Source organism: Antrostomus carolinensis, unplaced genomic scaffold, assembly GCF_000700745.2.
Source record: "Antrostomus carolinensis isolate BGI_N321 unplaced genomic scaffold, ASM70074v2 scaffold45279, whole genome shotgun sequence".
NCBI lineage: Eukaryota > Metazoa > Chordata > Aves > Caprimulgiformes > Caprimulgidae > Antrostomus > Antrostomus carolinensis.
Window position 1 is genome coordinate 25,547 of NW_010338845.1, and position 13,331 is coordinate 38,877.

General features: G+C 37.8%; 1 protein-coding gene across 2 annotated transcripts in view; it reads right to left on the minus strand.

Annotated features, from left to right (window-relative positions):
- Window positions 1-13,331, minus strand: part of ORC3 (origin recognition complex subunit 3) — a 32,621-nt gene that overhangs the window by 3,564 nt on the left and 15,726 nt on the right. Inside the window, exons 12-17 of one of the 2 annotated variants that reach the window (XM_010175638.1) lie at window positions 12,031-12,147; window positions 11,069-11,148; window positions 6,877-7,010; window positions 4,331-4,410; window positions 3,760-3,857; window positions 2,718-2,859 (exon numbers count right to left, since the gene is read on the minus strand). In XM_010175638.1, coding sequence (XP_010173940.1) covers window positions 2,718-2,859; window positions 3,760-3,857; window positions 4,331-4,410; window positions 6,877-7,010; window positions 11,069-11,148; window positions 12,031-12,147 — 651 coding nt within the window. Of the gene's footprint in view, window positions 1-2,717; window positions 2,860-3,759; window positions 3,858-4,330; window positions 4,414-6,876; window positions 7,011-11,068; window positions 11,149-12,030; window positions 12,148-13,331 lie in introns of both variants that reach the window. The other variant, XM_010175637.1, reaches the window with a different exon arrangement.

A 13,331-nucleotide genomic window follows, 5' to 3' on the forward strand; every position in this document is an offset into this window, starting at 1 on the left:
CAAGGAACAAAAGAGCTGCAGACATTAGGTTAATGTCTGTCAGTTCAGTCCAGATGGTCTCCAGATTTCAGAGTAACGTGGCTAAACCCTCAAAATGTTATAATCCAGACATTACTTTACCCGACTATAGTTCGGTGAGTGTACCATAATAGTTTCAGCTACTACTGTGTTACTAACTGGTGAAGTTACACCTTCTGGCTTATTTACTGGCTCACCACTGCTCACAGGGATAATCCTACACCTTTCTCTTCTCCCCTCTGCTACTTCACCTACCTCTGTGGCTTCCTACCACTCACCCATGTGCCAGCTCAGGTGCTGCTGGACACTTGGCATTGATCTTCTAGTCATAAGGCCAGGACAGTTATTACAACCAAGAGAGGATGGAATTTCTACAGCAACTGCACTCTCCTAGAACAGGTTCATCTGTAGAGATCAGTATCTAGCTGGATCACATGCCAAGAATGATCAAGGAAGGATATTGGTGATTGTCACTGCGGGGTCTCTGGTGGCACCTGAAGGAATTCAGCCTCACTTGCGCTAACTAGGCCAACTCTGTACAGCAGAGCGGGAGGGACCTGCAGCTGCGTGTGGGGAGACCTCAGCTTCCTGAGGCAGCAGCACACACACGTATTGTCCCCGAGAGGAAATAACTAGACTGACAAGCAGGAAGCTGCCCTAGAACAAGCAGCCAGTTGTGAAACCACCTATACAGCGCAGAGGTGCTGTTTCAGAAAGAGTACGGGAGTGGGAACAACTCAGAACACTGCTGATGAGGGGTTTCTCTTGCTTGACCCTGCTCCCAGAGGCTTGACAGAGAACAGACTCGCATTTTGCTCTGGAATCCGTGTTACTGTCTTTCCCAAGGACCAAATGCTAGTATTTCCTTTCCCTGATACGGGACCTTAATTGCAACTCGAGGGTTTTCGTTTCATAGCAATCAAAGTATCTTCATGGGTAACAGGGCTCATTCCTTGAGATCAATGTGAAATATTGTACTTCTTACCCAAGGTCAAGAACAAAACTTGCATGACCATCTAAACCCCAGGAAGATCCAAGATCAGATTTCCTTGTGCTGACACAATACTAAGCAGTGCTTTGCTGCTATTCCAAGTTACAACTTGTTGAATTTTCAAGGGATCAGCTAAAACAAAATTACACTTTTTTTGTAGTTTTGGTTTTGTTTTTTCTCCAGAATAAGTACAATCCTTGGTTCACATTTTGCTAAATAAATAACTGGACTAGATTCTTGTACGAAATGCATCTCATATTAATCATTTGCTAGTACTCCGCTGAAGCAGATCCTCTTCTGTCCTAGCCTTCTGGAAGGAACAGCTCTAGAGAACTTTGCTCTGGTCATGGCCCAGGAAAGTACAAGCCATGCAGAAGTCATGGATACAATTAAGAAAAAAAAATATTTATTTGACTCACATGGATTAAAATGCTAAGCAAGGTACTCAGCCAATACTGCTGCTGTTAGAAACTACGCCAAGCCTTCACAATCTACTCAGAAAACATCGGAAATATGTTAAAGAACAAAGTGCAGGACGTCAGAGGGCTTTAAATACTGTCAGCTCATCAAAGAGAATACTTATAAAACACATCAGCAGATTGATTTTGCTAGCTCTCCTGATCTATATTTTTACAGGTTTTCTAAAAATACGTTACTGAGGTTCATGAGGTCTCTTTAATGGCAGCCCACTTGCTAACTACTGTTTTCACAAATAAGCTCTTCAAGTGGCTTTAGAAATAACTCCTGCAAACAGCAAAACTGACAACCCTCATTCAAACAGGGGCACAGTGCCAACAAACCCAGTATCAATCAGGCTGTCGATTTCAAAGACTGATCTTTATCAGGTATTTCCTGATAAGTCTTGGCTTTGACTCAAGTAACATATCATCACTGATACAGCTACAACCAATGTTTTCTTCAAAACTGTGATCAGATTTTTAAGGGAAATGTTAGGGCATGAGAATAACTCCGAGTAGCGTCTATAATCAAGTACAAAACACAGAAATGTATGTTCAACTCTTTCCAAATCCTGCTCTATTTATTTATTTCAGTCATCCTGTGAATTTGACTTACGAAAGAAGTGGGAAAGGGGCTAGTTTGCTTCTCTAGAAAAGGGCAGGGTTAACCAATAGAATCCATGACAATCCTTTTCTCGGACTAGGAAAAGACAGGACATGAATACACAACAGATAGGGAAAAAAATGTAAAAAGAAGAACAAAGGATCCCTTTAAATATGCTATACTTGAGCTACTGTTAATGTCATCACTAGGCCTGAACAGAGCCTTCACCTTAGAGCAAGGCAACACAGTGAGGACTAAGCACCAGCCCTGCAAAGAAAGTCTCTGGAAAGAGCCACAGATACTTATTTTTCGCCATGGACAGTCATCCCATTTGTAATGGAGGACATAATGACTTTTCTGCTGCATCTACAGGAGAAAGCAAAGATCACGACTAGAACAGTCTCTGGAAAATGGATTCCCCATACAGAACTCTTTCCATAATTAGCTTCTTTATTTCAGCCAGACAGATCCCCTAGCTCTTTGCAAAGTCCCCAGTTGCTTATCGACACTAACTTGCTGGTTCTCTGAAAAGCAGCTGAACGTGTGCCAAACTCCACGGCACAGCAGAACTAAGCCTTACACACCATCCTCATGTGCAGCCTGCACAAACCACTCCTGCACCACAAAAGACTCGCTTGTTTCTTACCTTCAGGTAGCAGTATGGGTTATTTAAAGCTGTATGAAGTGCAATCCTTGGGGCAGCATTCAAGTGCTCACGGAGAACACTGGCTGTGTTGAAATACACTATCTCATGCAGAGTCTTGTGGTCTGCAGGAACAAGGTAATTTCTGAAACAGCAACATGAGGTACGGGGGTAAGTAAGGAGTGAAGATACAAGCTTTACCTTAAGAGAAACAACAGAAGTCTACTGCAGTCAGAGACTACAAGAATATACGTTTCCCAACCAGTACTGATAAAAATGAGATGAACAGCAATGAAATAAACTTTAAGCAGGGAAGTCAGTTATTATCAACTCTGCATCTAATGGGTTTAGTGTAGAACTCTAGCTCAGCCACTGACAAATTCAAAAATAAGGGCAGCAGCTGAAATGCTAACACCAGTCATGTACTCTACTCCACAGATCTTGCTTATACATCTCGAGGCCTCCTGATGAGCCTCTGCTCATCTCTGTCTTTACATCTGAAGCTTTTTTCTTGGCACAGTCACACTTTCTGTTAGCTTCTCTGCCTCCACCCGCAAGGCTCTATAATTAACAAGTGCCTTCATCTCTTCCCCCACCCCAAGCCTTTCACCTTTTCTGCTACAGAGCTGCCTCCAAAACCCTATCTGCCATGCCTTGCTCACCGCAACAGTTCCCAAAATGGATAGGATATCACTCTTGACATCTATACAGTTCCATAAGTAGAACAGATCAGCAAAGATTAGGGTAAAAACTCTTGACTTTATTTTGCCACATATACCCAGTCCCCTCTTTTTTCCGTAGCCAAAATAAGTTGTTCAATTCATGTGCAAATTACTTCTGCTAATCTATGGAAAAGATTTGTTTTTAAATTATTATTTTTAGAGCCCTCATCAAAGAAAGAATAGGAAGGGAAAAAAAAAGCATGCTTCATACCGCAGGGACCAAGACACAATTTTGACAAGATTAACTTGTTAACATTTTAGCAAAATTTCTGTTGCAATTTATGGTGCAAATTAATGCAGGAATATAAAACTGGAAAGCTCACCTTACAAGGCTGTCTATATAGTCAACAACTTCAAAACGAAGCATTTCAAACTTTGTCAGTTTCTTAGACCGCCTTGATTCCTTCAACTCCAACAAAGTCTTTAAAAAAAAGTGGTGCATAAAACTACATGGGAGGTAGTTATTCTCTGGAGAACACAATCTATATGTTTAACATTTATAATTAAACTTTGCTGGCATGTCTTCATTATGATGTTTGAAAGTGTGATCCTGCAGTTATTTTTATTTAGGCCACTGTATTCAGTTCTCAAACTGGCAGAAGTTTGGGAAATCCAAAGAAATATGTGTTAGGCAGAATGTGTAATTTACAAGTTAAATAAGAAGAAACCCCCCTAATTTGTATTTTAAAATCCTAGTTTATGACATATATTTTCAGTAATTTTCTAAGTATCACGTGGGCCTGACATGCATAGTTGGTACTTATTCATTCATTTTTAAGAAGAGTTACTTACACACAACCTTTACTCAGAGCTCCAGCAAGCTGTGAAGAACTAACCATGGACAATTACATCTTAGAATAAGGAACTAGTCAGTAAAGCCTAAGCAGGCCTAACCTTCTGAAGATGATAAAGGTCTGTCTTCTTCTGGAGCTCCTTTTGTGGCGACACGGACACATCACGTTCTTGGAAAGCTTCTGCTACTAGAACAAAACTGATGTTTGATATGTGGGGTAAACTTTTCCTGACTACCTATATAGAACCCCTAACCCAAGCAATCTGAGAAGTGTTCAGTAACTTGTTCACATAGACCCGAACACAGGCAGCTTCTGAGTCTTGCATCTTGTAAAAGATTGTTAAAAAAAAAAAAAAAAGTCTGCAGTGCAGCTTATCCAACAGTAATTAAGTAACCAAAACAATTCAGCCCTGAGCAAAGATCCAGCACAAGCCTTACAAATCACTTGAATTTCACTTATGTCATCCTAGGTCATACTCTCAGTGTTTGCAAGTTGGACAGATTAGTAATAGATACTACTGATGTTTTAGGAGTGTTCAAAAAGCCACACACTGCATATTTTTTTCCTTCTCACATGCAGAAAACCACTAAGAAATTAGTTCTTCCTACTTAACCCAGAAACTGCAACCAGAGCAGCAAACCAAAACCGTGCTAAGGTATTTCATTGTCCAGTTTTATTCTCATCTGAATTTGTAACAGAATTTTGTTTTCATAGCCATGTAGTCTGTTGATCAATTGCACCAATAATTAGTAATTTTTAGGTAAAAACAAAGAAGTAAAAACTCACAAAGCACAATCAATACCAGCATGAGTGATAATCAATATCAAAACAAAAGGTAACTAGATTTCTTGCCTTACTTATGAAGACGGTAATAAGATGGAGGTTCCACCTACAGATCACAGGTAAAGCTCCAATCATCAGTGACAATTGCAATACATAAAAGCTTTCTGGTGACCTACATAGAATGAGTTGCTATTTTCCAGTGCCATGTGAACATTTGTATTTGTCTTGCAGAGTTCAAAACAGAGAACTTCCGCTCTCCACTATTACACTGACATATGCCGAGATACATTTATCAAATCCTTCAGCTCAAAATAGGCTGAACATAAGGATATTTGTTTCCTCAAGCTTCATGGTTTTATTTTTTCCAGTTCATTAAGCAGTTGGGAAGATGGACTTTGTTGTTGTTAAAAAAAATAAAAAATAAAATAAAAAATTGGACTATCCTTTCACTCTAAGGGCTCTGTGGGAGATGAGGGTATATAGCATTTCTGTCAGACTTATGAAAACTCCCGCTGAAGATCAACACAGAAACATACAGGAAGAAGTCACCTAACTTAGCAACCTATAAATGTAAAATTTATCTTAACTTCCCCTTCTTACTTTTTCATTATAGCTTAAATCCACTCTGAAAACAAACTAAGATCATTCATGGATTCATTAGACCTTCTCTGCTTGTAAAAACATCCTCAAATCCTAACTGAAAATAAGTAATGCCTTTTTTGTTTTATAGCTCTGCATGTCCCTGAATTCCCCAAGTTGTTCTTTTTGATTTATTCCCTCAAGGTAAAAATCCAACTACTTAAAAGCATTTTGCTACAATTCTTTTTTTCCAAACTAGGTGAACCTTTAAGTTTTCCATCATAGTTCAGATTCTTCCGTGCTGGTATCTTCAGTGACATAGACAGCTTTTTCAAAGTGATCACTCATTTCCTGTACCACAGCCCTGCTCTTACTACAGCTAATAAAAAATACATAGTACAGGCAAGAGCCAATTCTTCTAAACAAGCCTCAGTTAACCCTAGAGCATTACATGACTAATTAATTTTAGACTGTATTTGGTGGCTTATTGCCTACTTGTCCAAATGGTGGGTAGCAGCCACATTGATAATGAACTTCATTTAATATGCATGAAACAGACCAGATGATAACCACTTCATCTTCAAAAGGGGATCATTGGGGAGCACTTCTCCGTAGTTCAGGGGAAGCAAAGAAATTCCTGTTCCAGAAGAATGCTGGAATACGCCATGTTCCTATTTCAGAAGGAATATGGCAGTTTCTGTTAACCTGCCTCTGAAAGACAGAAGGCTGCTACTCATTTGCCTTACTAAACTTTTAAATATGTGTTCTACCATGAACAATCAAATACATGGGCCTGACAAGTTACAGCATGTCAGCAGAGCCCTGACAACTGGCACTTGGTGTCCTAGCTCTTACATGAATTTAACTGAAAGTGCAGGTGAAAGAACTTTATATACATTTGGATTAAATACCATGTTATAAGGAAGTCTGCTCCTATTTATCTTTCAATATCTGTCTTTATCTGTTAAATATTTGTTTTTAATGATTGCAACATCTGGTAAAATGCTCAAAATAGATGTATGACAGATTTAGTGAGTAATGTTTGCTGATCTGTCCAATTTCTTATCTCACATCACTCTTCCGTTTTATAAAAAGCATGAATCACATACCCATAAAGAATATAAACATATCCTAATTTTTGCATGTATTTAAAAAAAAATCCTGAAAAATATGATGGTTTAATACAATGACAGGATCTCACAAGGGAAAATGATACCCACTGGTCAGATGATAAAACAGCTTTCATATAATCTGCAGTGGAATGTTATGATGGTACACACCCACCTTCTAGTGTCTCAAACTGGGTCAAGAACTCCTTCAACTTCTCTACTGTCTTATCAAACTCCTTTCCAGAAGATGACACAAAAATTTCCACACATTGCTGAAGCATGGTTACCAAATCAGACTTATTCAACATCCTAAAAGACACAATTGTTGGCTAAAGTTGAAACACAGAATGATGAAATAGCTTTCAATGTTCTTAGTTGAAAAAAAAAGTGAAAAAATAATTTTAACAACTCCTTCTAAAAGAGCAAACCTCCAAAATTTCAAGCATTCAGTCTTGCGGTGAAGTCATTTTTTTCCTTGCTGTCATTAACAGAAAGAAACAAATCAACTTGGATAGATGTTCTTCACATTTTCCTGCAGAACTGACAATTAAAGCTTTTTTTTATATTCTAACTAAAAACAGTTGCTGGAGAGTTATACTTTCTGAAACTGTGAGTCAGATTTTAAAAAAAAAAAGTATAGTAGGGTTCATAACTCATTGCCAAGAACAGTAAATGAAATGGTAAGAAAATCAGATTAGTATGTATTCACACATCCACAAAATCCATTACTCCCTGTGATTCAGAATGATCCTCAAACAAAATCCGAATTGCTGTTTTCTCTGTTTAATTGCTATAAACCTAACCACTAGAATCTCAGAATCAATAAGGTTGAAAGAAACCTCTTGAGATCATCTAGCCCAGACTCCAGCCTAGCATTTACTTACTTTCAATTATGTACCAGGGCATTTTATAAAAGTCACCATGCACTGCTCAGGCTCAGAATCTTCATTTAAAAGATATCAAAGCAAGTCCTTGCAAATATCCATAAATGAAATCCAGAATTACAGTCATTGCATCATGCCAGTTCCATTACACATGCATGTAACTTTTTTTTCATGCAGTGCAAGAGGTTCCCATTGCTAAACACTCTGGTTCTGAACAATCACACATTTGTAATAGCTGCTCTTACTAGGAGCCCTTCCCAGCCTATTCTTTGTGTTTCTACTTTGTCTTATACAAAACAAAGGTGCTAATAGTTTATGCATATTAGAAGACACAAAAAACCACAGCTACACAAAAAAGGAAGCATGACAAATGAAATCATGGTGATCAGTGCGTCAGGCAGTGGGTCTCCATGTCAGCTACCTAAATATTGACTAAGAGAGATTTAAGGCAGAATTCAGAAGATGCTGGAGAAGCTTTGTGGATGTCTGGAAGGGCAATTTTCTACTTTCCAGTTCCTAACTGGCAGTTGATGCTAAATGCTGGTAAAGGCTAGAATTTGAAACTTCAGTTTCAAATCTGATCCAGAGTTACGGATTTTTGCAAGTCAGGGGCTGCCTTCAGATACACTTCTTTTGTACAGAAAAACATCAGGAGTTAACAACAGAAAGGGTGACCTTGAGCACACAAAAGGCTAGAAAACACTTTGAAACTGTCTTGTAGAATATAATGGGTAAACAAGATAGCCTTCTTCCAGGCCAGACAAAACACAGCAATAACAAAACACCTAAGATGGAGAGATGATAACCAGATCTGGGGATCTGTGAATGGGAAAAGAACAGATTTATTTTAGCAATATTATTCAAAAAGAAGCTGCAAGTTTTAGAAAACCTTATTTACAACAACAATGGGATTACAGGGCCTAAAGAACAGGCAAGATGATAGTTATTACATATCAGGAAGCCATAAAGGATCCTTTTCAACCTTTTGGATTACTGCAAGGTATGCCAGATATCAGAGGGTGGGGTTAAGATTTTAATTCAGTTAGGAGACAGGCTTAAAGCAGAAAGGAAGATCTCAGATAATCCAAAAACAGGGAAAAAAAAAAAAATGTGTCTCTGATTATTCAGAGACAACTTATGAAAGAGAAGAAAATAAGCTAGGATGAAGTCCATAGAAAATCCTTCTGAATGCTTGAGTAGGGAATCATCTGAAGAAGTGATAACAGAGATTGGTCAACAATAAAATGACAAAGTCATGGAAGGGAGGACTGTGATAAGCAGATGGCATCAGTGATTAGCACACAAAACCAGAGTACAGTATCTAGGCAGAAGACAATAGGTCAGACAGTCCTCAAAGTTTTGCCACCTAAAAGCTTGTCCCAGCCAGTTAGCTTCCCACTCTGCAAAATCTCAATCTTATCTTTCTTCTGACTGGATTAATCCAATGTGAACTAAAGCTCAAACACTCTCCTTCTCTCTCCCCATGATATGTTTTAGACTCTAGACAACTAGACTGAAGTAGAATAACACTATTGTCTAGATTGCTAAAAGTAGGTCCATCTATGAAACACCATCTATGTGGAGAGCACTTATTGCAGAAGGGATAAAAGACAGTCCAAGGAAAGGCTAAAGTGGAGAAACAACCAACCAACCACAAAAGGAACTCAATGTACCCACTGAAAATCCCATATTCAAACATGATTAAGAAAGGGCAAAAGAGAAACTTTGTTACAAACCAGTAAGTAAACTGATCAAAAGCCTTTCTATTTTTTACTTTCTAAATACAAGGAAAAAAGTTGGACTCCAGAAAACCATTGAAAAGAAGAATAAGGGATGGGAAAGGGCAAACATAAGGATATAAACAGATGATGTGGCCCCTGGAAAGGCAAGAGATATTAAGGAACAGTGAATAACTTCCATACCTGACCAAGGGGAAAAAAAAAAAGATTTTGAGTGTAAGGGGAAAGTTCACATTTTATAATTTTCTTCTAAAACACAGCAGCAAGATTCCATGCAGAAAAGCAGAGACAAGAGGAACTATGTGTAAAATAGAGAGAGTTAAATAAAAAGTTAAAAGCTAAAAGAATAATAATCACAGCTGGAATCCCAAGTATTTGAAGGAATTGTGTTGGAGGAGTTTTGTTAGAAAAATGACAGAACTCTTGTAAGGAAAAAAAAAAAAGAAGAAAAATTATCTATGAAAGGAATGACTGTGATCACTGTATTTCTAACAGAAGCTACCACAGTGGGAGCCAGGAGCAGAGGAAAAACAGGAGGGAGATGAAGAGGTAAGAGTAAAGTGGGAGCAAGCCAGAATCTGATGGCAGCATCAACTTTTAAAACAGGAGAAGAGGCAGATGAATTCAGAGTGGAAGAAAGCACATTAAACATAGGAGGAAAAAAGGAGAGGAAAAAATGGCCAAGAGTTATTAGAGAGTACAGAACACACAGTACAGGAAAGCAAAATGACACATCTGCAGGCAAGGATTGATAGGTGATTGAATGCTGTCAAGGTTCAGGAGAGTCAGAGAAGGATTGAGAAGAAAAGAATGTAGAACTGACAAATCAAGTACGTAATCCTTTCAAAGGGATGAGGGTAAAGCACGTAGCGCAGTGGCGATGCCTCAGAACCACTCAGTATGCCAAAGGTACAGTTTGAAGAGTATGTTTCCTTGTGTATATGAGCCCAGAAAGTTATCCTCCACCCACCAATGACATGTTTTTTCTATTCAGTTTTACTCTCAGACATACCAAACCTCACCAGCTCAGAGGCCCTTGAAGAGGCAGTGATGGCAATGGTGTTGCAGCAGCTCCTTGTGTGGCAGAACCAATGTATTATTTGAATGATTATAGCTATCAGGAAACAGCCACTTGCCATTACAAAGCATGTTTAAAAGTCTGTAGCTACAACGTTGCAATTGAAGGTTTTTCTATTAGGAAAATTGGCTTAGATGACTTTTCCATTTTAACTACTGGCGGACAACAGAAGTGTAGGCTCTCCTGAAGTACTAATCTCACAACAACACAAAAAATTAACTCAGTCCCTGTACAAACTGTTAGACAAAGGAGGCAAGGGGAAAGCAGTAAAATAAAAAAATAAGAAAGGCCTCAGCTACTCATTTGGAACAAATTCTAATTTTCACAACAGATTAAAATTTAGGCCAACTAAAACTAATAATTTGGTTGATAATATCTAACACAATGATACTTTGAAAGACAAAGCTCAACTGATGTTCTCATTCACACACAGTAATCTCAGTGGTTCCAGCATAATTACTCAGGGCGTAAGAGATACCAGAACCTGGCTGAGTCTCATGGAAAACAGCAGAAAGACAAAATGAAAACAACAGTCAATTATATTTGTGAACAATCCTACAACTAGCTGCAAAAAGGTAAGATCTTCAGCTTTAAGTTCCAGAATAACAGATGACTGATATTCTCCATGTGTACACTGGTATTAAAATGAAAAAAAAAAAAAATCACCTTGCTAGCTGAAGAGATGACTCATACTCCTTTGTCTCCCACACTTGGTTTTCCAAACATGCACAGTGCAGCTCCCTGATCTGTTATGCAGAAGGTGAAGAAAAGATAAAGTGTTTTACAAACAAAGCAATGCAGAACTCTCACAACAAGCTCTTCAAAGTAATACGTAATTCCTTTGGAGCTTGTTTCCCAGAGAAGCAGAATGATTGCAAAAGAAATGAAAGCATTTAGTGTTTTACAGAACTAAGCTCCTAGTGTTGCCGGAGTCTGTATGTTGCTCTGCACCAGGTTTCAAACAACTAACATACAGATGAAGATAACTACAGAGGACAGAGAGGAACTCCAAACAAATGCCCCAGCTAAAATATTCAAATACTGGGACAAGTTCATGCTGATTTTGTAGTTGGGGACAGATCCCAATAACAGTGTGGAATACATTGAGAACTGACAGACAAGTGCACGTGCACAGAAGATACTGTTCTTCTAGAAATTGCTTAGCATGAGAAGGTGGATTTAATGACATTAGAGCAATATGGCTATTAAGAGCAATTATCACTGTTTCTTTACTATCATTTCATTCTGTACAGAAGGTTGCTAAAACTCAGTCTCTTCATCTGCATTTGACTAGCAAGATAAAAGGTGGTAGAAGAGTACAAATTGTCTGCAATGAATACAGATAATCCCAGGTGTGGGTAAGTCAATGTGCAGATTCTTTTGCTGATCTGTGCATCCGCCTCCTCCTGGGAACTCCTTCCTGTTGACTGACAAGGTATCATCCACACCACTAGAAAACCTACATGCTGTTGCCCTCTGCCTACAGCAAGAAAGCACATCTCCATTTTAAGAAGCAGGTGGCAAAGCAGCAGAACAGTGAGCAAAGAGAAAGAATAAATCCTTAATCAGATGTCATACTTTGAAACAAAAACCCCATGTTTCACTAAAATGGAATAAAAATACATCACCTGCTTGCCCAAAGGATACTTTGGAAGAGAAGATGTGAAAACATGAAGACATCTCAGAACTGAGACATAATTTTCATGGTAAACATGCAAGTCCTCCAGCAACTTCTGTATTGTTTCCTACAGTGACAGAATAATTGTTTTGTAAGTCATTCTGACATCCATTTATTTAGAGCTCTCAAAAAGTACTTCAAATGACTCTGAAGCTTTGACATTGTGGTGTGCTATGATCTAAATCACCAGTGTTAAACTAAGACCACTATGCAAAAAAGCTGTATTTCAACAGTTCACTGCAATCACATTGCATGTTGTTAACTTTACCTTCTTCTTCAGTCTCACTGGAGAATTGTTATCGATTAGCATTATTATTTTACCATTTTCAACTATATTTAGCCTTTAGATTCGTTATGTCATCTCACAAAAACAAGACTATACAACATACCTTTTAACAGGCAATTTAGTTTTACTCAAATTCTTATTATTTGCATTTTTATATTACAAATTTATTTAAAAATTTATTTCTTATATTATGGGTGGCTGCTGTTTTTATTAGTTAGGTATATGTAAAAAGACCAGTTCACAGAAAATAAAGAAATATGCAGTTGCTGCTCCTATGTGCTCTTAATTTGACTGTTTATTCATAGCTTGAAAACTGAAAAAAATAATTAGGTATTAGGAAAAAGAAATTATTAACTGCTGCTACTGAATTTACTGGATGGCATCTCATTATCACTGGCCTCCCAAGGAAACATACGTAACACTTCTGGAAAACCACAAGCAAAATTTATGGTAGCTGTATTAAAGTATTTTGGGATCATCACATTTAAGTTCGTGAATCAGAAGATCTTCTCTCACCTGTCTCCAGTCAAAGATAAAGAAGAAAAAAACCACAGAATTCTCTATATATTTTATTGTCATTTTGCTCAACTCTGAGCAAACTATTCCAAATGGAAAAATAAAACAAGTCACTAGAGTTTTCTAAAGTTAAACTGAAACAAACAGTATCAAATATTAAAGAAAAAAAAAAAAGCAAAACCTTATCTGCAGGCAATATAAGGAAGTTCTGACATGTGGAAAGATTAAGTATCATACTGCAAAGACTGAAAGTAACAAGACACTTAGAGCTGCAGAGAGCTTTCTGATGTTTAAAAAGTTTGAGATTATTAAAAACATTAAAGACATTTCTCCCAATGGACATTTTGTCTATTAAAATTTAAGGGTCACTAATATAACAATTGTTTAAATTAATTCCAAGACCTTATGGTAGACACTCACAAGTTTGTATTTTAATTCTAAGCAGGAAT